This window comes from Antrostomus carolinensis, unplaced genomic scaffold (assembly GCF_000700745.2).
Source record: "Antrostomus carolinensis isolate BGI_N321 unplaced genomic scaffold, ASM70074v2 scaffold1831, whole genome shotgun sequence".
NCBI classification, from domain to species: domain Eukaryota; kingdom Metazoa; phylum Chordata; class Aves; order Caprimulgiformes; family Caprimulgidae; genus Antrostomus; species Antrostomus carolinensis.
In genome coordinates, this window is record NW_010291815.1 from 35,706 (window position 1) to 61,347 (window position 25,642).

Below are 25,642 nucleotides of genomic sequence, written 5' to 3' on the forward strand. Positions count from 1 at the left end.
TCATGTTTCGGGGTTTGCTATGCTTTTCTATTTTATTGAAAATAAAATTACAATTACAATTGTATTGTTATTACAATAGAAATAGTCACAACAACTTCTGTGTTTCCTAAATAGGGCAGGACAGTGAATTAATATTCATAATGAATAGGACAGACCTGCAGAATAATTTTTTCATACTGACATTTTAAATAATTCAGAATAGTTGTAGTTCTAAATCAGCATTATTCTGAAGTGTAACACAAATGTTAAAAAAAAAAGGCATTCGATAATCATCAGTGCCTGAAGCTATACGTTGTGGTATAGTGCTGACTCCATCACTTACCTGCTGCCAAGGGGAGAACGTTGGTTGTGATTTCATTGCAGGAATTTTATTTCATAGATCCATGCAACCTCTTTTTTTTTTTTTTTGGCATTTTTATGTGGTATTGATTGGATTTAGTAAAACCTGTATTTTTATTAAACATCATAAACACATAGAATTTTTTAGTGATCTGAATTTCTGTTAGAGGGAAACTGTTTCTCTGTTTATCCAATCTTTTCTGTCTGCAGACAGTGTATTTTCTAACCTGAAGTGGCTTAGATGTTCATAAACTATAAGCATTAGCAGGAAGATGAACGTCCTCTTCACCTGTTGAGTAGTACTGTTTGGATTCCTGGAGTTTGGTCTGCGGGTGGCATCCTGTGACAGAGATGATTCATGTCCCATTTGCAGAGCAGGAATCGTGTGTAGTTGTTTTGAATGGGTTGTGCTTCTTGTCATGAAGTTTTAACTGAAAAAACCTGCATTGCCATACTCTGATTTTCACTGGTTAATTTTTACACTAGCAAATGTATTAACCACCCATTTGGTGCCATCTGTCATTGTCCCATATTTCTGCAAATACAGGATGAAGATACCACTCATCCTTGATCCAGGGGCTTTCAGCCTTCCTTCTTACTCCACGTTGCCTTCAGTATTGACTGATGTGATGAGCAGGCTTTGTCCCTGCATGTAGAGGAAGGAAATATGGAGCAGTGGTCAAGGTAGCCTGCTGCCCAATTTAATTACTCAGGGATGTTGTATTAGGTTGGATTATTTCTTTAGTTACTATCAAAAAAGTCTTAGGAATTATTTCAGTTCATCTTTAAAATAGTGAGAGGCAAATTTTAGATCATAACTGTATTTTGACAAGCCACATTATATACACATGTGCAGCTAGTAATAAATCATTTAACTTCCATGTTCAACCTGCAACACATTTAATATAGAAAAATAAGATATTGTATTGTGAATATTTATGGGAGATTTTCACTTACGGTGTAGTATTTCATTGAGGATCACGGGAATGAAGCTGCTACTTCAGTTGTACATGGAAGAAAATCTCAAAATGCCAGTAGGCTGGAGGAGCTACTTTAAAATTAATAAAAAAACCTGCTAAATTTTAAACACTGATTTAAAGTGTTATAAAACCATGCTTTTTTCTATTCTATATAGGTATGGCTTTCAGGGACAAATTGAGATGGCTCTTACTGCAGCAGTCATGTGGGAAAAGCTTGGTGATCTTGGTGGAAACTCCTCTCCTCCCACACCTGAGCGCTGTCACAGTGTAATTTACTCCCAGCGTGTAATTTACTCCTGTGCTGTATACAGTCCAGTCTGTCTTTATTAAGGTCATTAAAAAAACAAAACATGGAACTATCTTAATCTCAGACATCATAAGCAGCCGGCGCAGGAACCGCAGAGCGGGTTGTACTCTGTTCGCATTAAAGGTTACGTACGTTGTACGTGACCTTTCCTCCAGCAAAGACTGGAAGCAGGTCTTGTACACAGAGAGACTACAATATAATTACTCCTCAAAATGTTAGCTAATGTGATGTGCAGCAGTTTCCCCTTGACTTCTCGGAGGTGTTCATAACGCTGTTAGCCCTGTCAGGCTGCAGATTGATGGATCCATTTGAAGTGTAAACTCCGGTATCCCTCCAGGCTAGCGGGTCATCCTCTGCATACATTTGTACAGAGGAAAGGATGGAGGCTACAGAGATGGGATCAGGGAGGGAATCTCAACAGTGAGGCGTATATTCGCCTTGGCAAGAGGTTTTGTTGGTGACAACTGAGGATGTGTTGAGATAATAAGTCTGCAACACAGAGAGTGTTTAGATAATGTTATCTAAATGCTTGCTGCATTGTGAAACTGTTATCTTAGTACTTTACTCCACCACTGGAGAAACACTAAAGGTAATTAATATTTATACTGAGTTTCTGTGTGTGCATCTCATACGTTAAAAAAAAAAAAATCCAACAGCATGTGTGAGGCAACATATTGACTTATAAAAATATAATCATTGAAAGTAAAATATAATCATTAAAGGGCCTGGGTAGTTCTGAAAACTGAGATTCTCTACCTGCCTTTTTCTTTTTCCTTTTCTTTTTTCCTCCTTTTCTTTTTTCCTCCTTTTCTTTTTTCCTCCTTTTCTTTTTTCCTCCTTTTCTTTTTTCCTCCTTTTCTTTTTTCCTCCTTTTCTTTTTTCCTCCTTTTCTTTTTTCCTCCTTTTCTTTCCCTTCTTTCCCTTCTTTCTTCTCTTGAAAGAGGCAACAGAAGAAAGAGAAAGGCAGTAATTGACAACACAATATGATTTAATATGCAACTTGGCATTCTATATTTTTATTCTCTGCCACACAAAAAATTCCTGAAATTGAGCAGAAACACCTACAGAAACACAGACTGTGACAAACCTCGTAAGAGTTCTCCCCAGGTAACTGGACTCAGTTTCCCTTGTTGGTGAGACAGGAGCGTGTGTAGGGGAAGGAGAACTGTTTCACGCCGGTGACAGCAGTGCAGGAGCTGCAGCGCAGGGTTTCAGCTGGCTCTGCCGAAGGGTTCCCCGTTAGCTCTCAAGCGGATCCAGCTGAAGGCGGCTGCAGGTGGGTGCCTCAGCCAGCTCTAAGGCACAATGGGTGTTGGACGCAGCTGGGCACCAAGTCTTCCATTGCCAGTGGTTAATACATGGAGTTGTAGAGCACGAAGCAGGCTGGAGGTTGCTGTGTGACATATCTGAGTGTGAGCCTGCAGCTGAGGGCGTAGCGTAGAGGAACCAGCTGTGTGAGTACAGAAATGTGGCTGGCTCGGTGCTGCCTGCCATTTGCTGGAAGGCTGTTGTACCCAGAAGACTCTGGAATTGTCTCATGTCTGGAAATGCTTTCCATTCTGGTTGAGTTCTGGTTTCTGCAAAAACTGCTCTTCATTATGCCATGTTTCTTGAATGTATATTGCAAACTAATGAAGTTGTACTTTGTCTTACTTCAGCTTGGGCAACGTTCAAAGTCCATCTGGTAGGCAGAGTGTGTTATGGGTTACTTGCAAACATGAGAAATGCCACACAACGTTCTGCCTCTCAGGCTATATCTACGCTACTTAGTAGACCAGACAGGTCATGATCTCAAGAACTGGCATGCTGTCATCCAGACTGCTTTACTGTTGCATGCTCCCTACTTGGCTTTGAGCACTGGCAGCCAGCACTCTTCCAAAGCAATGCCTAAGAGAGGTCCTGGGGATAGCACAGGCAAGGACCATTGCCAGTAAATCAGTGTGGACAATGTCTCCCTCCCTTTTGGGGATGAAGAGTTTGTACCATACGAAGATGTTGTTTCCCCCGAAGGACAGAAAATGTGTCCTGGCCTTTTTTATTTGCTGCTGTTGATATAGTCTCAGTTTCAGGTCCTCCTCTGCTCTCTTGGTATATGTGAAGAAGCTTTCTCTGCAAACACAGCTGCCTGGCAGGTCCCTGTAGTACCAGTTCATAAATGGGACCACCATGGGTCCTACAGCAATGTACTGGAGATGGGCGCTGTGAGAACACATCATTGCTCTGATTCAAGGGTGGCCTGTGCTTGGAACAGGTCTGACTTCTCTAAAATCAAAGCAGAAGGGCTTTCTTCTCTCTTCCCATTACATTCAGTCTGTGGTTGTTTTGGGAGCTTATTTCCAGATTATTTTAAGAGAGGTGATTTTCATACTGGGCTATTAATTCACGCTCACTTGTTCAAGTGTTATTGACTGTAGGTGTGTCCAGGTGCTGCCATCTCCTGTCCAGACCACCACTGTCACCTGCTAATAACTGTCCCCTTGCTTTAGACAAATGTAAAGGAAATTATTTTATTATGCTCTCATTTACTCTTGTGTTCCAAAGCTGTGCAGAGCCCTCTTTTTTATAGTTTACATCAAACAAGTTATTAGTCTCATTTGTTTGACTATTTTGCTAAGGCATGTGGCTTACTGCTGCCTCTTCTCTGAGATCAGCCTTGATAAAACTATTTTGGGGTAACTGTGAGTTGAGAACTTTCAGATCCCAATCCTAATTTTGAAGGGGAATTAGAACAGCAATACATTTTATTGGTCATAAAATATAATTAATTGTACACAGTCAGTGGCTTTATGGACAATTGCCCATAAACTAAAGGAGAGAAACCGGAGATTGCCAGCAGCCTGGTGGCACGGAAAGGGAGCTCCGACTCATCTGCAGTGAAATAAGGATTTAAAAAACTCTCATCCTTGTAATTGTTCTAAAAACAGGATTGATGTTTACAAATATGAGATTCTCAGACTTTCACTGTGTTCTTCTCAGTGACCTTTAGTGTCAGAATTGTCATCTGTTTGCACTTTCAGGCTGCGTAAGTAGGTTGCAGTGTTTGGAACAAAACCTCCCTTAGAAACCGTATGTTGCACAGCAGCAAATGCTTTTCAAAATAGAAAAACCCTTTCAGTGGATTATTTTAAATCATTAAAACAGTAATTATAAAATTCATATTATAAAATAATGTTTTAAATATCTCTCTAATAAGGAAAAAAAAATTGTGATATTCTTTGAAGTTTTTTGTAGAATCATAGAATCCCAGACTGGTTTGGGTTGGAAGGGACCTTAAAGCTCATCCAGTCCCAACCCCCCTGCCAGCAGCAGGGACACCTTCCACTAGACCAGGTTGCTCAAAGCCTCATCCAGCCTGGCCGAGAACACTTCCAGGGAGGAGCAGCCACAGCTTCCTTGGGCAACCTAGGAAGGTTCTAGGAATCTGTAGATTCTTTTTGGTGCCTCCCCCCTAAATCCCAGGGAACTGGCACTTTGTTATTATTATTTTCCTGAAGGATTGGATTTCCATATTCGTCATTCAAAACAAGGAATTTTGAAATCTGTTAGGAGGTTCAGTTTGACTTTATACACAGATGTACATTGCATACCTACATTGAAAGCTCAGTTGTGAATTGCAATACCTTGGCATTTTTTCCATTGAGATTAGTTGCCTGGAAATAATCTCTTTAAGGTTTGAATGCAGACTAGTGCAGTTTCCATTGGGTATTTATATAAACCTACTAACAAATGGGAAAAATACCTAAATCCATCAGGTGTTCTCCTTCCTCTGACAGTGCTGTGTAGTTCACACTTAGTCACATTTTCATAATCCTCATCTGATTTTTATATAGAAGTAAATTTAACGTGTTGTTACTTCCTTAAGTCATTTATAGTAACCTAGGGATTGGCATTCATAAAGATTATAGAGGTCCTAACTATTACACTGACAGGGTGTTCAGCTACGTTTTGAGGCATCTCAAAGGTGATTTAAGGTAATGAGGGTCCCAGAGGAAACATCAGAAAGACAGTTGTCAGTTGCAGGTGATTAGGTGCCAAATTGAAGATTTGATTAATGTAAATGCTCTTTATTTGAAGATTTTCCTGTGTTATTGGAAAAAAGAAAATACTTGCAATCCTTATGAGAAGAACATAGATCTTTTCTTTTGTTACAAAATATTGTATGACATTTCTGTTTCTTTTTTTTTTTTTACTTTTCCTTATGAACTTCCTTGCTCCTAAAAGGGAAGGATCTAAATAAAAAGAACAGGTTAAAAATGAAATTAAGGGAAGTGCCACAGAATGTTTGTCACTGTGTAACTGTGGAGTTATTATTTTTTTGTTCTTTGTATTTATATTAATAGAAGCCTTTTATTTAAACAATTATTTTAATTTTAGCACATAAGTCTCAGTGAATGTAGCAGAAATATTCTTGAAAGTCTGTGCTCAAGTATTCTGCTGGCTCAAGACCACAGTACTCGGCATTTTTCAGACCTTGGACTTAATGCAGCTGTAGTTGGAAATAACATATATTCAATGTATGTTCTGTATCTTCTATTTGGGAAGATGACATCCCGAGGCAGCCATCAGTCACCTGTAAAGGAAAGAAAGGTTTCTGGAAAGGTACCTGTGAGAAGGAGATGACAATTCCTGCGTAGTGTGGCAACAGTACTGTTACAAATTTGCATTCTTTTTAAATGTTTCTAATTTTTATAAAATAGGATGAAAATAGTACGTCTCATTTAAGTTGATGTTGAAGGTTTCTGGTGGAAAACTGGTGCAGCTACCAGTGTCTCTGGTGGCATTGTTGTTATGTCTGGGGAAAAAAAAAAAAAACAAGGAAAGGAAGAAGTGAAAAACCTCAAACCCGAAATGGGCAGCAATTAATCCATCTGAAGTATATTTTCTACTAAGTTCATGGGTATATCATGCATTCATTTTCTACTAAGTTCATGGGTATAAATGCATTCAGCATTTATACTTTATACTACAGCCAAGGCAGAAATAATTTTAAATGCCCCCCCTCCAACTTTTTTAATTAATTAAATGCTTCAGTCTGGTTCAGGTTTCTGATTTGGAACATCTTCTAGGGAATACTTGGCATGTTGTACTCCCCGGTAAGGATCAGGAGTGTCTGGTGGCTTGCTCAGGATGGTCACCTGGCTCTCACACCTAAGGAGACTTTGTCCCTTCTTCCTTTCCTCTGGGGAGCAGTATAGGCTCAAAAACATGATTCTGAAGCTGGTTTTCTTCTTTGTGTAATTCATTAATATGTGCAAATTAAATATATAATGCAGCTATTGAAAACTAGTAGTATTTTTATTATTGTACTTGTTCTGAACAGCTAAAAAATGACAGTTCAAGGTATTCCAGCAGACTTTGTGGAGTAGTTTGGAAGCCATTTCACATGCTTCTGGTTAGTTTTTGGTACTTTGAATGTCAGAGAGATAAGAAAGAGTACAGAAATGAGTAAGTTTAAAAACCTAGAGAGATAGTAGAATGGACTTTCAAAAGCTTCAGTTTTTAAACTAGGGTGAAATAAATTTAAATTAAAAAAAAAACCCAGTCTGAACACGGTGCTGAATGTTTTTAGAGTCTCTGCTCTGATCTGCATTTTGTGCTCAGCTTTGTTACGGTGCCTTTGTTAGCACGAGGAGTGGTAGATCTGCTGAGAAAACTGGGTGTTGATAAAACGCTGTCGGAAGACTCTAGCGAGGACCTGAACAATCGATGTATTTCAGAGCTTTAGTTTGAAGTGTGTAGGTTTTGATGTATGCTGTGGAGCTCTAGCTACATGCTTATTGAAAGTAAACCCTCAGCGCTCAGTCTGCTTCTGGGGGCTGCCTGGTTTTAGCTTGGGAAGTTTTCTTCTGCTTGAAGTTGACTTGGAGATCTGCCCTGCGTTTGTAGCGAGAGTGATTTCTGCAGCTTGGTATTTAAGGAATTGTGTGAAATGTCCTGAAGACAGGGATGTCAGGGGGCTGGGATGGACATGCCTGAGTGGAATTCATCACAGAGTGCACTGATGATATTTTCGTGAAATAAAATTCATGTTTGTTACAAAAATAAACATTTTTCTCTGACTCTGACAGAAGCTTATTAGGGATATAGGAAGTTCCCAGGCCTTGATCTTTATTATATTTGGTCTTGAAAGCTGAGCTTATAGCAACGACTCTGGCACCAGGGAGATCATAGAACTGATGTAAGAGTTTGTTCTCTCGCGCAGCCCGGTAAGACCGACCACCCCAGGGGAAGGGACGCGCCGTGCTGGCCTGCGCAGACCGACTGTGGGCTCCTGCCGTGGGCTCCTGCCATCAGGGCTTGTCAGTGGGCTGGAGAAAAGGGGGATTTCAGTGAATGAGACCTCTTGGTTCTCTTTCTATAGCTGAGCATGATTGACTTCAGATCCAGTGCTAGAAATAATCCCCCTTTTACTAATAAAGTATTTATTGCTGGTCAGGAGTGGTAATATTCATTACTATTATTCTTTAATCTGTCGTATTTGCAGGGAAAAAAAGGGCTAATATTGTATTTGTGTGTCTTCTTTCCTGTAATTACTTGTATACGCTTTTACTCCGAGGCTGTTTAATTATTATTTTTTAAATTTAATTATTAATTTTGGTTTTAGCTGATTCTCAGTTGAAAAAGTTAGTGGCATGCCTTCTCTTCCCTGCAAAAACAAATAGATCTTTTCTACTTAAAGCTCTGATTTTGTCTATTTCTTACTCTGACAATGTTTAGGGATAGCTGTGAATGTTGCATAAGGTTGCAGGTGATTTGTTCATGCCAGACCACTTTGCAAGAGGCTTGAAGGAGTCCCTGTGTGGTCCCAGAAGGCTGGTTTTTTCTTCAGTTCAATAGAAGACAAGCAAGACTTTCACAGTCAGACACTGTAGGAAGCTTGTGGAATCGGGAGGATTTCTGTGTGATATCCTAAAGACAGGAGTTGAAAATGACTGCTTTACAAATAGCTTTGCTCTCTGCTTTAGAAAGGCTGCCCTGCTGCATGCTGAACTCTTTGCAGAGATTATCCCCGCTTGATCTTAGACCAGATTTCTCATCTTTTCTTTATTTATTAAGACCTTTTTTATATTAAGGGCTATCATCCTGTGTAAGGAAGCTAATAGGTTTTGATTAGATAGTTGGGTTTTCTTTTATTTTTATATTTCCCATGTGCACAGAAATCCATTCTTCTATTTATCTATTTTTTTGTTTGAACATGAACGGATTTGTTTTTCTTTGTGGGGCCATAGCTGGATAGAAATACCTGGAATCTATGATCCATTTTGTCCCATGTCCTTTCCCTCCTTCTCCCCATGTAAAATAATGATCAGTTTACTTCTGCAACACTAGTGATAGTGAAACTTCTTTCCCTTGTGAAAATGGAAATCTAATTAAACCTTTTATTTCATGGAATTAAATGATTGCTACAAAGTACTTGTGAATACAGGATGGTAGCACCAGGGAAGTCTAATTGTTATTTGTCATTTAAGTAGCCTTTTCTCTCCAGATTTTTCTCAACTGACCATTTTCTGTGTTTGGTTTGTTTGGTGTGGTTTTTTTGTTTGTTTGTTTTGTGAGTAGCATTTGAGGCTCACCAAGGAGTAACTCCTAGTACAGGACAAAAAGTTGCTTTACACAATGTGTAGAATCCTTCAGAGATGTAGTGAGATTAAAGCAGCTTCCTATTCTAGACCATCAGTGCCTTTGTTTAACAATCATTGACAGTAGGGGAGCAGTTGGTTGACTTAAATACTAAATGAAACTGCTGTAGTTGCCTGTGTTATTTCTTTTTGGTGAAGGTAGTTAAGAGCTATCTTTAAAATACCAGTTACATTATGGCTGGCCCAGTGCCAAAGCCATCGGTTATAAACCTGTGAGCAGCTATTGTATTGGACAGAGAAATTACTGCGTAATTACCACTTCAGCTCTGTAAATTTTTAGTTGATTAAAATGATGATAAAAAGCATGAAATGTGTTTTGTTTTGTTTTTCTTGTGGCTTTGTGGCAAGGAATGTTTAAGCAAATAGTTAGCTATGATGGGAGATCGTTCTATGGGTAGAATAAAGTGGGAACATTTTAAATACCATTCATTTCAAATTAAGTTTAATCGTGAGTGGCACATCCACGGTTCATCTTCGACAACCATCGGCTTTTTGTAATATTCATGTGCTTTTATTTTCTTTAAGGGAGTTTCTCCTGAGGCGTTAGACAAACATCTTTCCTATTCCTTTTTTATTCCTTTCCAGCTAGAACCCATTGCAAAGTGAATTTTAAATAATTCCTTTTTCTTTCTGAAGACCCTTACTTTTACTACTAGAATCTTGGTTAAAATCCCATTTGTTGGTAATGATCTCATTAATTGAAACAAGTAGGAAAACAAATCCTTGAGATGGGTGCCAGCATTGTCAGATAGTTGCCCAGTGGCAAGTCATTCTGTCGTATATGAATATCAATCAGTCAATGAACCTGTGCTCAGCAGCCACAAGTGACAAAACCAAGGAGTATAGATTTGGCCTCTAAGGCTCTGGAATCACTGCCTCCTATGAGTTCATTAACATGCTAATAAATCTGTTTCTCGTTTGTCTTCCCCCTTCTCCAGTGAACATTTGTCATGTGCCTTCACATTCTTCCTTCACGGGGAAAGCAATGTGTGCACAAGTGTGGAGATTGCTCAGCACCAGCCAATCTACCTGATCAACGAAGAGCATATCCATATGGCCCAGTCCTCCCCCTCGCCCTTCCAAGGTAAGGTGGAACTTTGTGTGCTGAACCTCGCTCCTGTGTGGCGAGGACTTTGCTCCTGGTGATGTTATCTTCAGAGAGGAATAAAGTGAGATTAAGTAACTCTTCAAATAGCTTGATTTGCTCTTCAGAAAGTTGTAGACATAAGGGAAATGTTGCCAGGACTTCAGCACTGGAGTCAGCCATAAATTGTATGGGAATTTTCCAAACCTTTCTATTTGTTAACCTTGGTTATAAAGCTACATGCATATACTAAATGAAACAAAGATATTAATCATTTTTGTTTAAAAAAAACTTATTATTTAAGAAAGTGAGTGCCCTGATTTGATTTTCTTACGTGGTATCTAGATCAGTGGGCTCAAATCTGTAACTTCAGTGCTGTGTGAATACAAATACTAAGCTTATCTAACTCAGGAGTACTTTTCATTCATAGATTGCCAACTTTTTATTTTTATTTGCAAAGATGTGTGTGAAAATGCATCAGAAACAATGAAAAACTTGAAGTATCTGTGACTGTTTATTTGCCAGTGTAAGAAATTAGGGGTTTATAGAATTAAGTTAATGACTTATTAAATTCATGATGCAATTGTGGTGCAACACTCTACGTCAAAAAAATTGAAGAATATTTGAGTCACTGAGTTACACTGTCTTCACTACTGTCTGTAATCATCATTTCAAAGCAATTAAAACAATAAATTTTTATAAAATTAAACATGCAGTAAAGAAACACCCAGAGACTATAAAATGAGCATTTACAGAGACATTAATTTATAGAGGCTTTATTGAAAAACATTTTGTTATTAAATGTAAAGTTTTGACAGAGGCTCAGACATTTAAATCATAAAAGGTTTCATTTCAGTGAGCTAAATTCATTACTCTCAAATCAAATACAACTGAAAGCAAAACTGAGTCTGAATAGAAATACCTGTTGTTGAGCAATTAGTTCTCCTTATTTGTCATGACTGTCATTGTCTTCAGGTATTATCATCTTTTTAATGCTGAGAAGTCTCTAATACCATATGTTCCTGGTAAAATCCCTGTTGCTGAGTGTCTGTCCTCTCTTATTGCCATGTATGGTCATCCCTTGGCCATAGCGAGTGTTATCTACACTTAGATAATAAGTTCATTGTGGAAATTACTAAACTAAACTGCAAAAAGGGCCATTTTTAGCTCAGTAAGGATGGATGTACAGGAAGCTGGTGCAGTGTAACGTCGCTTGAAATTCACACCCTTACCTGATTTTGCAGTAGCTTTCCCTAAAGACAGGGAATCAACATGCGAATGGAACAGTGACTCCAGCCAGGGAGGCAGAGCCTGGCTGATACATGGCTGAAATGCACATCCTGCAGGGACTGTTGTTCTTACTTTGCAGTTTTGGTGAGTCCTTATGGTTTAAATGGTACCCTCACGGGCCAGTCATACAAGATGTCAGACCCAGCAACTCGTAAATTGATGGAGGAATGGCAGTATTTTTACCCTATGGTGCTGAAGAAAAAAGAAGGGATGAAAGAGGAGGAAGAGTTGGGATATGACAACGATTTCCCTGTGGCAGTTGAAGTCATTGTTGGTAAGTTTCAGGATTCTGCCTGAAGGATTCTTTTCCTCCACATGATTTAAAAAAAAAAAAAAAAATCTAATTAATCAGAAACAACCATTATAATTTTCCTATCTTCTCTTGTAGCTCTCCTGGCACTGGAACATCTGACTAGTTATCTTGCCTCGAGCTTTTGTACTCCCTGTATCCCACATGCTATTATTCACAGCATCAAGCTACTTGTTTCAGCTCTGTACTGGTTATAGAGGGTTAGGTGTATATTAGTGTCTAAAATTTCTTAGCTCTTTATATTTCAGATGATAAGTTTTGTCTAATTGACATTGAAAACAAGTTGAAGCAGCTAGGGCTGCTGAATATCATAAGGTATATTTCAGATTTGTATTTTTCCATTTCTTTGTAGGTGGTGTAAGGATGGTGTATCCTTCAGCCTTTGTTCTCATCTCCCAGAGTGACATCCCCATGTCACACAACACTGCCAATACTGGAGGCCATATAAATGTGGGACAGCAGGGGCTTGGAAGCGTGAAAGATCCTGCTAGTACCTGTGGGATGCCGCTCACGCCACCTACTTCTCCAGAGCAGGCTGTTATGGGTAAGCAAGAAATTTGTGAGGCTGGAGTTAATCTTTTATTTTCACACAGCTCATGGTAAGTGAGGATAAGTATGTGAATGGTAGCAGATTAAAGACCAGCAACAGACTGAAAGTTAGGAGAGGACTTTTTCTGTAGGTCTGTAGTAAATGAAAGACAATGCTTTAAACACCCCTGAAGGAGACACATCTTTAATCAAAACTTGGTGAATTCAGTTAAGCTCCATTTTCTATAACTGCATTGTCTTTGTGCAGTAGTGCGAGTACCTGAGAGACTAGATTCTGGCAGTGTTTGAGACAGATTTTGCCAGCGTTTATGAAGTGTTTGTTTTCATGTGTTGAGATGGGAGGAGGATATTGATGCATTGTGGCACGAGAGGACTGTGAATATACAAGAGTATGTAGCTCTTTTTTGTAAAGAGCTGGAAATACAGCACTTAACGAAGCGTTCATCTTGGTATAATAGAAATTTGGAAATGCTAGCTACTAGTTTTGCCCAACACAGTGGGGTTTTAATTAAGGGCCATTCAAAAGAAATGCGTAAGTCTCTGGAATAATGAGGAGCTTGGTTTCCCAAACGAGGCCTGACTTAGGCTTGCATGATATGCAGATTGCAAACAGAGTGCTGCTTAATATTTGCAAGTGAGCTACGTGTTTTGTCTGGATAGAATATGCCCCTTTCAAGCATTTGGATCCATAGTAGGTCTGATCTCAGAAGCCATCTGAATGCTTGGAATGTGGGGTACTAGATCCTTAAAATCTTGCTTAATTGAGATGAATACATGTATCCCGTTGATCCTCAGAAATGAAAATGAATATCTATAACCTGTCATCATCTGGAATACAGACAAGACCTTAAGATTAATTGCTGTCACTGTGTTTATGCTGTAATGAATTCAGGACTACAATTTCAAATGAGAACTAAGGAATAGGGGAGTCAAACATCTGTTTGAGTGCAAACTTCTAAGATAATAAAGAAAAAAAATCTGATGTAGAAAAAATAAATTCAGTGATTTTTTTTCTCCCCTCAAAAAATGTTCTTAAGGCATGTTTACAACTAATTATTTATTTTTTCTGTGTAATTTGGCAGTCAATAACAATTAGAAGATAGTTGAGGTTGGAAGGGACCTTCGGAGATTGTCTTATCTTACCTGCTGCTCAAAGCAGGGTCAGGCAGAGCAGGTTGCTCAGGACATTGTCCGATCAGGTTTTGAATATCGCTGAGGATGGAGACTCCACAACCTCTCTGGGCAACCTGTTCCAGAGTTTGTTCTTCTGTTTAAATGGAGTTTCCTGTATTTCAGTTTAGGCCCATTGCCTCTTCGCTGGACACCCATGGTTGTGTCCTCTCTATTCTCCCTGTCAGGTATTTGTCTACATTGATAAGATTCCTCCCCCAGGTTTCTCAGCCTCTCCTTGTAACCTTTATTAATAATAATTTCACAAGCACTGGCATGTTTTATGCTTTGCAAATGACTATTATTTGGAATTGAGTTCTCAGTTCACAAAAGATTCTCTGACTTGAGTCACATCAGGAAAATGATTTAGAGACTCCACTCACCACTGGGCAGCCTTCTTCTGCTTGAACTTGTGCTTGTCAAATTCATAGAGCAGTAGAAGTGTCGAAGACATGAAGTTCCTTCAAGTTTCTGTGAGACTGTGCAGGCAGATGGGGATAAAGAATCCTTGTTAGACCCTCACTGAGGTTTAAGGAGCTACCAAGCCAGCTCAGCCTTTATTAGGTAGTTCTGTCACATCAAGAGGATCAATCTTGGTGCAGAGCCAAAGAAAACCAGTCATCATTGGCTTCACTGCCATGGAAGTATTGGTTTGGATTCACTTGTCCATGAACAGTGCCTGTATATGAAGACAATCAAAGTATTTAGTATTTACTGCTAATAATATAGAATGTGAGATTTAAATCCTTTTTGAATAGTATTTTTCAAGGCATCTGATAGTTAAAATAAGCAAAATGTTTATTAGTAACTAACTGAAGCAAGATAGTTGACTTCTAAATTGCCATCTCTATTGCAATATTGCTGCATATTTCAATGTGTTATTGTATTTTTAAATTTTTCAGATCCCTGTTAAAACTTGTACAGTATCAGAAGGGGATTCTATTTTAGAATATTTATAAACTATTAGTATTTAAAAAATGTTCATATTGTCCAATCTGGCAGTCATGGTGTCTGTTTGATCTCTGCTATTGTTTGAGGGCAATATGAAATGGTGTCAGAGGGGTGCCTCTCCAGTGAGTAATGAAAAGATTCCTTTATATTTTATCATACACCATTTTAAAAGACCTTGAAAAATGTCGTGCAGATCAGAATCAGTGCATGGGATACATAAACTGGATTAGTCTGAGACACATGAATAATACTTCATTTCTTCCCCATACTTGTAAAAATGTGGTTTTGAATGCTTAAAGATGTGGACAAATTGGATGGAGTTCAGAAAAGTACAGGACGAACTATTATTTTGCAAACAAGACCTACAGGAAGAGATGGAAAGAATTGAGCTTGTTTAGTCTAGAGAAGTTTGAAGGAGAGGTGGTCTAACAGTCTTCAGAGACATAAAAGGAGAAAAAGAATCATCTTTTCTCTGCAACCAAAATGTAATGAACCTAAACTGGAGCAAGGCAAAACTAGGTTAAACATGAGGCAAAACTTTCTCTGAGGAAGGATAATGAAGTGTTGGAGGAAATTGGCTGGTGGGAAGCTACAGAATTTCCATTAGCTGAGTTGGGGTTTTGGGGGGTTTTGTTTCTTTTCAAAGAACAGGTTAGTCAAATATATTGATCCAGCTTTGAAGCAAGGGATGGACTAGGTGCTCTCTTCAGGTCTCTTTCAACCATATTTTCCATGATTATGTCTAAAGGATGTGGTAAAACAAATTGCTACTGACACTAGAGAGAATGGCTCACGTGTAAAACAAACAGCACGGTAGGGATTGTGAAGTGACCTCTGGTGTGTGGCTGGTTGTGTCCTCCAGTATTTATACCATTATATGACAGAGTTGTAACACAATTCTGGAACTGTGTGTCCCAGTATTGTTAGTGATTTTCATGGGTGAGAATTAATGTCGCTGGATGAGAACAAAATGTTTTTGCTTGCTGAAAAATTCTGTTTCATGTTATGCCTTGTGTTGCTGTACTGTACAGTATAAAAATCCTACAGGATTTTGGAAAACAATAGTTACTGCACTCAAATGTAACTTGAAAGCTCTGGTAGCTCCTTGGTTATCTTCTCATATCTTCCAACCTTCCATTTCCATTGTACTTCCCCCCACCCCCCCAGCCCCTTGGCAGTTTTAACTGTCCTGCTATGACACATTCAATGTATATGTGTGTGCTTCACATTTGTTTATATGTACACATACCTCTCCCCTGCGAAAGGACAGATTTGCTAATTCTGAAGTTTTGATCTGTTTTTTTTTTTTTAATCATTTGTTAAATTCACAATGTTGTAGAACATTCGAAAGCCACTTAGAGCCACCAACCTCAGTATGTCAGATTTATTTATTTGTCTGCCTCTTTATTAATTAGAATTTTTTTACAAAAAGAGAATCAGAGAACTTCTAACTGGAGGAAAAAAAAATAAGCACAAAGAATCAAAGAAGTTCCAGGGTTAGGCAGCTTGTGCACAATGTTAAAAGTTGTATTTTGAAAGTCACCTAACAGAAATCAGCAGAAATACCTTGTTAGATCAGTGATGTATAGCAGTGAATCCTTTAGCATTTCATTCTTAAGGCTTCTTAAATTGCGTCAGACAGGACGAAATGTTCTGTACACTGATTTGACCTTGTTAAAATGCAGCATATCCTTACCTACTTTCCATCCAGAGCACAGAGAAGTGTTACTCACTCGCCAGGCCAAACGAACCTAAAGCTCCCTCTACTGCTGTAGTTTGTGTTTGTAAAGAAGATCGTGTTAGATAGATTTCAGTTAATCTAAAACAAAACCATATTTCATAGTAGGAAAAGAAACATCTGCTTATATAATAGCTGGTAAGATTTCTGCATCACAGACAGAAGGAAATGAAGTGCAGAATGTAGATCAGTTTTTCAGGCTATTAACATGTTGAAGTAATATCTTCATTTGTTCTCTTTGATAATCATAGAGCATTACAGAGAAGCTCACATACTGAGTTATTAGTATATACTAATGATCAAGTGGTGAACAGTTTCTGTAGTGGTCTGCATTTCAACTGGAAGATTTTACCAAAGCAAGGTTTGATTCTGGTATTTCAGTTCAAGCATATTAGACAGAAATAGCATCACACTAATCCATTCATTTCTTCAGTGAAGTTTTATCTTGAACATAAAGAAGTGATTCTTGCTTTGAAATAGTCTCTGTCAATTACTGATTTTCTTAAATAGATATTTTTAGAACCATCCATATTTTAATAAATTTAGTCATTAAAGCAACTGACCAAAGACTATATAAATTCAAGTTTAACATCCAGGATAATTTGGAAAAAACCTCTACCTATCTGCATTGTTCCTTAGTGATTCAGTACAAAGCTGTAGGGGTATCTAAACCCCCTCCGTTTAAGTGGTGGAGGATATTCTCTCAGGCGAGGTGCAGTACTCGCACGACTCTTGTACCTGGTATAACCTAGTGCTGTCTTTGTTACCCCAAAGGTAAGCATTGCTTTGAAATGTAGTTCATTCTGTCTTTTATAATGATGCTTTAAGCATTTCCTAGTGAATGTGAACATCTGTGTTGTCAGCAGCCTTATAAGAGGGAAACTCTTTTCAGGAGAAATTATCAAATGTGAATATTAAGAACGGCTGTAGCATTAATGTTTAATTTACATTGCAGGAGAAAGTGGATGCTCTCAGAGCAGTATCAGCCATTCAGCTGTGCAGGAGGGGACGGTCAGTGTACACAGTCCGAAGAAATCAGGCAAGATTACTCCAAAATTTCACAATCATATGGTTCACCGTGTCTGGAAGGAATGCATTCTCAACAGGTCACAGTCCAAGTAAGGCAGTAGTCCTGATGGTTTTGTTCATTAATTGCATATAGTGTATAGTTCAAATTGTAATGGTTTTCCCTTAGATAATGTTATTCCTCATAGAATTCTTTTGCCACTAATCAAAGCTAATGATACAGAACAGCATTGACAAAGAAAATTTGTTACTGTGTTTGGCTGCAAACTCCTAATAATTAACGTTGTGTTTGCAGTTGTGTATCTTAATTATGACAGTCTTTGAGGTTACAAATCTATAATATGTGCCTTCAGCTAGATGCTTTCAGATTTATTGATTGCAGTTTCTAGCTCCAGTTGTAGTTACTAGACTGAAAGTTGAGTGACTGAAGAAGAAACAGTATAGATTTGATATTTAGAACTCGAAGGGTAATATTTGTAAGGCATTATACATTACACGTGTTAGACTACAATTCCAATTGACAAGGATATGGTAAATTCATGTTGTTAGTATTGTAGGCCTTTATTACTGGAGATTTCAAGTATATTTATGGCCTAGCGTGCCCCGAAATCTTCATTTTTCACTATTTCCATGCAATATCCTCATTGGATATGTCAAAAGAATTTCCAGATTCAGTTTAAATTGTTTGCCACTTGCTTCTTGCGCTCAAACTCCAGACAGAGCTCTCTGATGTAGAGCTGGTACCACCCTCCCATGTAAATCAAACTGTAAGTTTTAAGGAATAGTAGGGGGAGCTACTGTTAAATACATAATTCTATTGCAAAGGTGAAGTAGAAGGAATTTATTTGAGGAGAACATTTGTGAATTTACACAAAAGTGGTTTAAAATTACGTTTTACAAAAGGTAATAACTACTTAAATAATTTTATCTTCTTCAGGAGGAATCAAATGACAACTGCAAATTTGGAAGAGGAAGTTCCTAACAATCCTGTTTCTTGGGATTTTGTGGATCCAGTCCAAAGAGTCAGTTGTTCTTGTTCCAGGTGAGCTTTGAAGAGAGTGAACATTTATCATATTGGAAGAGCTCTGTTCAATTCAGACGAAGGTTCACTTAGAAAAGGGAGTATGTTTTAGCTGAGAGAAGAGGAAGCTCTAATATCAAAACTGTGATCATCACTCATATTCAGGTGATTAATATGCATCTCATATCATTGCCACTTGCAGTAGTCAACTTGAGTGGAAAAAATGATCTTAGAATAGAGAATGGGGGCTGCAGTCACTCAAACATTTCGTTTTCATAATGAACTCATCCTTCAAGCTTTTCAGAAATGTGAGCTTTAAAGTCTGGAGTACTCAGACTCATGATGAAGAAGGGCAGAAGCTGCCTAATTTTCAGAGCATCCTGATAGAAGGGAGAGTGCTACTGTCCCTGTGTGGAGGGCTGAGGGATTCCCTGAGAATCACTCTACTCCATGTACCTCTTGTCAGTCTGCCATGATTCATCTGACACCAAAAAACACCCAAGAGAATATAAAACCTTTGCAGCATGATCATCCACTGTCAACTGATCAAAAAGAAATCACAACTCACTTACACAAACACTTTAAGAGTTTATTAAATTATCTGTCATCTTTGATGAATGCTTAAAGTTCCAGTGCTAATCACTCAGGTAAGGCAAACCAGCACCACCAGTTCTGCTTAACATTCTTAAAATTATCAGAGAGATGTTACTGGGCTAGGAAAAAAAACCAAAACCAAACAGTTTGCAGTGAAATAGTTCTGTGAATCAGATTTTATTGACATTTTTAATTCTTAAGGTCGCCATCTACTTATAAGAATGATAAAGATGTTTTTATGACCTAAAGATATTATTCCTTAAGTATTCGGAGATGTAAATGTCATTTGTATGATCAAACAGAAACACTAATTGTGCTATACTAACTCCTTTGCAATGTTTTTCCCCTGCCTCCCCCCTCTCCTGTCACCTCCAGTGATAACTACATCATGCTGGAGTTAGTAAACACAGCAACTGGGAAACTAAAACATTATGCTTGAAGTGAAAATTTTGTGTGTAGCTGCAGAAACTGCACAGCTACTGTTATATAGACATTGTTTTAGTCATTACTGTGCCCATTATATGTATTGCATAAATTAGAGTATTAATATCAAGGTTTGATCTTAAATTTGGAGTCTTACAGGGTTGTCTGGTACTCAGCATCAAATTCAATCTTCTACAGACCTAACTTTATGTGTTGAAGAACAGAATGTCTAAAATAATTTTCTGCAGTAAGTTAAAATAGAGTGAACGATGGAGAATTAAGTCAATGAAATGTTACAAGAACATGCTTAAGGCAAATCTTCAGTCACCAGGGCATTAGCTCCACGTTACGGGTCATAGCAGCTAAAGACCATCTGCTGTGGCAGAGAATTTGCAACGTGTCCTGATAACAGCAAAGCCCACGAAGAAGGGCAGGACAATCCCACACAACACGGATGGTTACACGTAAAAGATGTAGCAAGTACAAGAAGTTGTGTTTGTGCCATTTGACAGCCACTGGGTGCTATAAAACTGAGATGTTTTCATAGCTAAGTCATAAAAGCAGAATTAGTTTTCTTCCATCAAGCAGTCCACTTTACTTGCGATAATGTCGTTTATCTTTGTGAGTAAGAAGCATGTTACATGTCTGGAAATGTTTTATTGCTGTCCTAGATACTGTTGTTTATAAACAAAAATAGGAATGGAGTGATTTATTTTGAAATGGTATTTGACTTTAAAACAGATATAAATATAAAGCACAATATGTCTTTCAGTTTCTGCTGAGCTTAACAAAACCAAACAAACAGCTAAATAAAAAAATTCCAAACCGAAAAAAAAGGCCAATAAAAATATGGCCAGAGTTAGACGTCCCTGTTGTAACGTCCTTGGGAGGACCATCAGCTAGATGGTGAAAATACTGTTTAGCAGTACCTGAAATACTGAAATTCAGTCCTGTGCTTCCCAATCTTAAAGATACTGGGTACAAATTGAAAAAACCCATATTTTAATATAGAGCCAGTAATAAATTTGTTATGTTACTGCATTTTTTTGTTTTGAATATTTTAGTATATTTGTTTGTGCTTTCTTCACCAGCTGGTAGTTGCTTTTTTGTTTTGTTTTTGGTGGTTTTCTTTCTTTTATTTTTGTTTTTGGACTAGAGTTGTACTTCTTTTTCCTTACCTGATATGGAGGAGGAAACTGCCAGGAAAGCGTCCTGCTCTCTATTGCATCTGTGAACGTAACTAAAACAATTCTGATCTGTATCTTTGGTAACAGATGCTCAGGAGTGTGCGAGAGTAGTGGTGTAGTTCCGCAGCAATCATTTTATTTGAAGGGCTATCTCTCTTTAGAGGAATGAAAACAACAGTAGCTTGGATTTGTTTTGTTACATGACCTTCCATCTGAGCAGTACTAAGCTTTTATAAACATTAAATCTTGCCTTTGAATGCTATTTTCTGGAGACTGTAATTTTCCATTCTATAGGTCAGAGAAACTGCAGCCAAGTGATCTTGAAGGACCCAATCCAGATCATATGACCATTCCAGAATCTGTTAAGAGATCAGGAATACACATTAGATTTCTTGTTTGGGGTTTGGGTTTTTTTCCCCCCATTAGATCAGATAACTGTGTAAACCATGCAGTGACTTGTTTCTGCCTCTGCTTTCAGGCACAAGGTTTTCAAACAGCGGTGTGCTGCTGGCTCCAGCCGTCCCCCAACGATAAATCAGCCAGGATTCAGTGTGGGAACATCATCATCTTCATCATTGCCACCTCCCGCCTCTTCAAAGCACAAAACAACAGAGAGACAGGAAAAAGGAGATAAACTGCAGAAGAGGCCTATGATGCCATTTCACCATCGGCCCTCTGTGACTGAAGAGCTATGCATGGAGCAGGACACATCAGGGCAGAAACTGGGATTAGCTGGAATGGAGCCCTCTTTAGAAGTCCCTAATTCCAGAAAATACGAGAAGCCGCTCTCTATATCTGCTAGAAATCCGGGCAAGCAAATGAATATGAATCCTATGGATTCACCCCATTCCCCAACGTCCCCTCTGCCTCCCACACTTAGTCCCCAGCCAAGAGGTCAGGAGGCAGAGAACCTGGATCCACCTTCCGTACCTGTAAACCCAGCACTCTATGGCAGTGGGCTGGAGCTGCAGCCGTTGCCCAGCTTAGATGACAGGACAGTCCTTGTTGGACAGAGGTTGCCTCTGATGGCAGAGGTCAGTGAGACAGCATTATACTGTGGGATCATTCAGAACAATGAGTCAGTAGATATGTGGAGAACCTACAGTCTCCCAGCGAGTGACGATCCAGAGTTCAGGCCACCAGATCTTCCATGTGAGAGATACGATGCCAAGATGGAAATAAACTCGGACAGCACTGCGCTGAAAAGGTGAGAGCACAAACTGATCTGAGTGTTGGCTTTATTAAATTATGAGCATGGCCAAATTCTGTGCTCAGCTGAAACTGAAGCAAGTAGAAGGCTTCACTGTAACGTCACAGATGACGTATGCTGGAGATGACATTAAATATTAAAACATAGGAATGTGCTATTGTACTAGGCCTTATTTTTTTTTCTGTTGGACATTATAAGAACTGATAAATCTTTTTATAACCTATATCACAATAATTTGAGCAAGTGTAAGAGCTTTATTAGGCTTATGTCTTCTGATCATTTAAAAAAAGAAAATCTGTGTTTAGTTACACAACCTTCCAGCCACATAAGTGCTTGGTTTTAATTAAATTCTGTTTATGGCACTGTAGAGGCAATTAATTGTGGTTTGTCCAATTGTGGGGGTTTAAAATTGCACTGGACCATGCTTTCTGTAAGTAGTAGCTGATACTATATTGTGCTTTTTTGTAAACCCATTGTCACATCTTCATTGGCAGCTTTGCTGTTAACTTTGTAGGATTGAAACTGAAAAACCCTAACAGGGTCTCTGGTCTGTAAACAGACAGAGCAAATTATAACCTTTTGTAAATGCTACTTTAGAAAAGCTACTGTATCTTCCTTAGTGAAGAACATGAACTACCTGGATTTTAAGGAATTTTAGCTGTCTCTTTCTTTTTAATTTTTTTAAACATGAATTACCTTTTATGTGAAGATTATTTATTTGTTTGTTTATTTTAACTTTGGCATGAGAATTTGAATTAATTTTATACCAACCTAAAATTTACTTTTGCATTCTGACAACGTGCAGAAGAAATGTACCAAAGCGAGTAGTTAGTGAAAATGTATAGGTTAAAATTAATTGAGGAACGATTTCTGAGTTATGACATTGATTTTAGTAATTATAATGGAGTTTGCTAGGCTGAAAAGGTTATGTGTACGTTAGAGTGGTTTTATTTATATAGTGACAAGATTAATTCTTTATTTGGTGTCCCAAAGTAGAAGTTCTTAATACAACAAAATGTTTGATACTAAATGTAGGCAAGTGCATCATTTACTTGAGGAAAAAACGTATTTCTGAGAGATCAGAGGGGGTGGAGTGAACCCTGGGTTGTATTTTTGTGTGACAGCTACAGGTCTTAAGGGCTGTTCTTTTTCTCTGCTGTAAGTTATGTTTGTTTTGTTTCATGATGCCTTTGTTTGCTTGTTTATTTTTACTTTCAGGCTCTTAGGACAACCTAATAAACGGTTTAAAATTTTGGAAGAGCAGAAACCAGTGCAGACACTGAACTATCTTGACCCCTTGCCTCTAATACAACCACCTGGAGAAGGCCTGGGGGATGCTAGTGATCCTTACACTTTTGAAGATGGTGATATAAAGTACAGCTTCACTGGCAGTAAAAAATGCAAACTTGGGGCTGAGAAAGATCCTTTGAAGAAGATCAAGGTAATATTTAAATCCAGAATCTTTATCATTAATATTCTTCTGTGACTTAAAAGTCCTGTAGCACAGTATTTGCTCTGCAGCTCTTGGGAAGACACAAGCCTGTTCCACAGATCAAAATCAGAGAGATTCTGTATTTCTTCCTGCACAAGCTCACAGGAAAAAACTTTGTTTCACTGTGATATTTTTGAACTTGTATTTGCTGACATCCCTCTGAACCTGTTTGTATGTGAGAACACTGCTGTTGCAAGGAGTATTTCCTGTTTATGTATATCCAGCTTGTCCAGCAGCAGGTTCCAGATTTCAGCTAAGAAATAAAATACTTTGAGCCTTATATTCACATGTAGAGATGAAAGAATTTGCTGGGCTTTTTTTTGTTTGTTTGTTTTTTCCTCCTTGCTTGCTACAGCTTGACATATCACCTCACTGCAAAGCTCAGAGCTCTTCAACCCAAGTTTATTTTTCTTCCCTTGGGCAAAATTAGTGTAGCCTTCTGCTGAGAGGATTTGTGGCAGGGACACTTTAAACATTTACTTAGAGATGTTCTTCCAGATGTGAAAGAAAACAATTTGATCATCATTCTTTGTTCATCACCAGCCCTGTACGCAGCCCTCATTCATTATGGAGCTGTTTCATTGTCTGGCTACTCACTCATTTGTTCTTGTCAGAGTAGCCACCATAATTAAAATTCTAGATGGGCTTTCTAGAGCAATGGAGGTGGCTAATTATCAGTACTGGCTGTCAGAGTTAGCTGATGTATGTGGAATCCTTTGCAAATCATAGACAATGATACGTTACATCATGTTTTTCCTGATAAGCAGCAGACAACTTTATTCTTTTCCCTTCTTAAATGTTCTCAAAGCACTGAATCCAGAGCTCTGAGTTTGGCTTGACATAGGAAAACAGCTGTTCTTAGGTAATTAAATTAACGTCCATTAAAAACTCTTGGATTTTTTGTATAGTCAGAAGATGGAATTGGTACCAAGGAAATCTCCACACCGGGTCATTCCACACCAGTTCCTGATGGAAAAGATGCCATGTCTATTTTCAGTTCTGCTCCTAAGACTGGTGAGTAAAAGCTCCTTAATTCGCTCTGCAAAGCAAAAATGCTTAAAGCTCTGCAATAAAATCTGAAAGGGAAAATCACATACTGAGCATTTTACTGTATCTTGAGAGCTACAGACAGCTCCTGAGATGGGAAAAAACTTGATTCTGGTTTTTTGGTTTGGTTTTGGTTTTTGTTTTTTGTTGGGTTTTTTTTAGAATATTAAATGAGCAGTAGCTACCTTGATTCTTTCCTGGTTGACCTTCAGTGCTTGCTTAAAACTTGACTGCAAGGCTATTTCTCAGCTACATCGTAGGAAAGGAGCCTCAGTGACTCTTGCTTTTCTCCTGTTCAGAGTGAAAAGTAAAACTGAAAACGACAATTTTATGTTTCTTAACTTTGCTCTCATTTTCCATGTGTTTTTCTCTTTCTTTTTGACAGATACCCGGCAAGACAACGCTGCAGGTCGAGTAGGCTCTGGTAGCCTCACACAGGTGACGGATCTGGCTCCATCACTTCATGATCTAGATAATATCTTTGATAATTCAGATGAAGATGAGCTTGGTGTAAGTCTTTGTAGGACTGAGTATTCTGAAGACTTAAACCTTAGCCAAATAAATGGAGGAGGGGGATGGAATCCTAGTGGGGAGCGGTTATAGACAACAGGGAGAGTTCCCAGGTAGGCAGGCTTGGATTTTAACTAGGAGGAACTGCTAGCAAGGACAGGTGTCCTGTCAGGAGATCCATCAAAGAGAGAAAACATCACTGTGTATAGTTGAGGAACATTAGGAGATCACTTGGGTGACATCAAAGCTTCTGTTGTTGGACAGTTTTTCAGTCATGAGGGGAGCCTGTGTACAACTGAGTCACTGACCCAGTCATTGCAGACAGGCTAGAAGAATCCTTCCGCAGGTCAAGCAGTGCATTGGCTTTCTGAATGCATTCCATCTGGTTTCCTGTCCTTTGCCCTTGTCAGTATTTAGTGTTAGTTTGAGAGTTATGGAAAAGATCCCAGTTTCGTTAACTGGTGAGTTGTTCTTTTAACTTGTCTGAGAAGCTGCCCAAAGAAAAATAAATTCAGCCTCACTGAATTTCAGCAATTCTCTGAAGCATGTTTCTTTCTCTTCCTACGAGCAGTTTATTTCAGTATTGTTCAGCAAAGAGGAATAACTGCTGAATATTAGGAAATACAAAAGCAATAACACATTTACATCAATAACCAGGGGAAAAAATCAAGACCATAGAAAGGCAAACATTTGAATAATTACTGGTTTCAGGCTTAATCTAATACAGCCATAATGATCCATACTGCCCCTGTGACAGTCTGTTTATGACACTCT

General features: G+C 38.5%; 1 protein-coding gene across 1 annotated transcript in view; it reads left to right on the forward strand.

Moving 5' to 3' along the window:
- Positions 1-10,204: 10,204 nt before the first annotated feature.
- The window catches only part of MED13L (mediator complex subunit 13L), a gene marked incomplete at its 5' end in the record, with an annotated part of 54,283 nt that continues 38,845 nt past the window's right edge, over positions 10,205-25,642 (forward strand). Inside the window, 9 exons of the mRNA XM_029087152.1 lie at positions 10,205-10,350; positions 11,720-11,914; positions 12,303-12,494; positions 17,314-17,476; positions 18,322-18,426; positions 21,088-21,816; positions 23,038-23,260; positions 24,220-24,325; positions 24,744-24,868. Coding sequence (XP_028942985.1) covers positions 10,205-10,350; positions 11,720-11,914; positions 12,303-12,494; positions 17,314-17,476; positions 18,322-18,426; positions 21,088-21,816; positions 23,038-23,260; positions 24,220-24,325; positions 24,744-24,868 — 1,984 coding nt within the window. The remainder of the gene's footprint in view (positions 10,351-11,719; positions 11,915-12,302; positions 12,495-17,313; positions 17,477-18,321; positions 18,427-21,087; positions 21,817-23,037; positions 23,261-24,219; positions 24,326-24,743; positions 24,869-25,642) is intronic.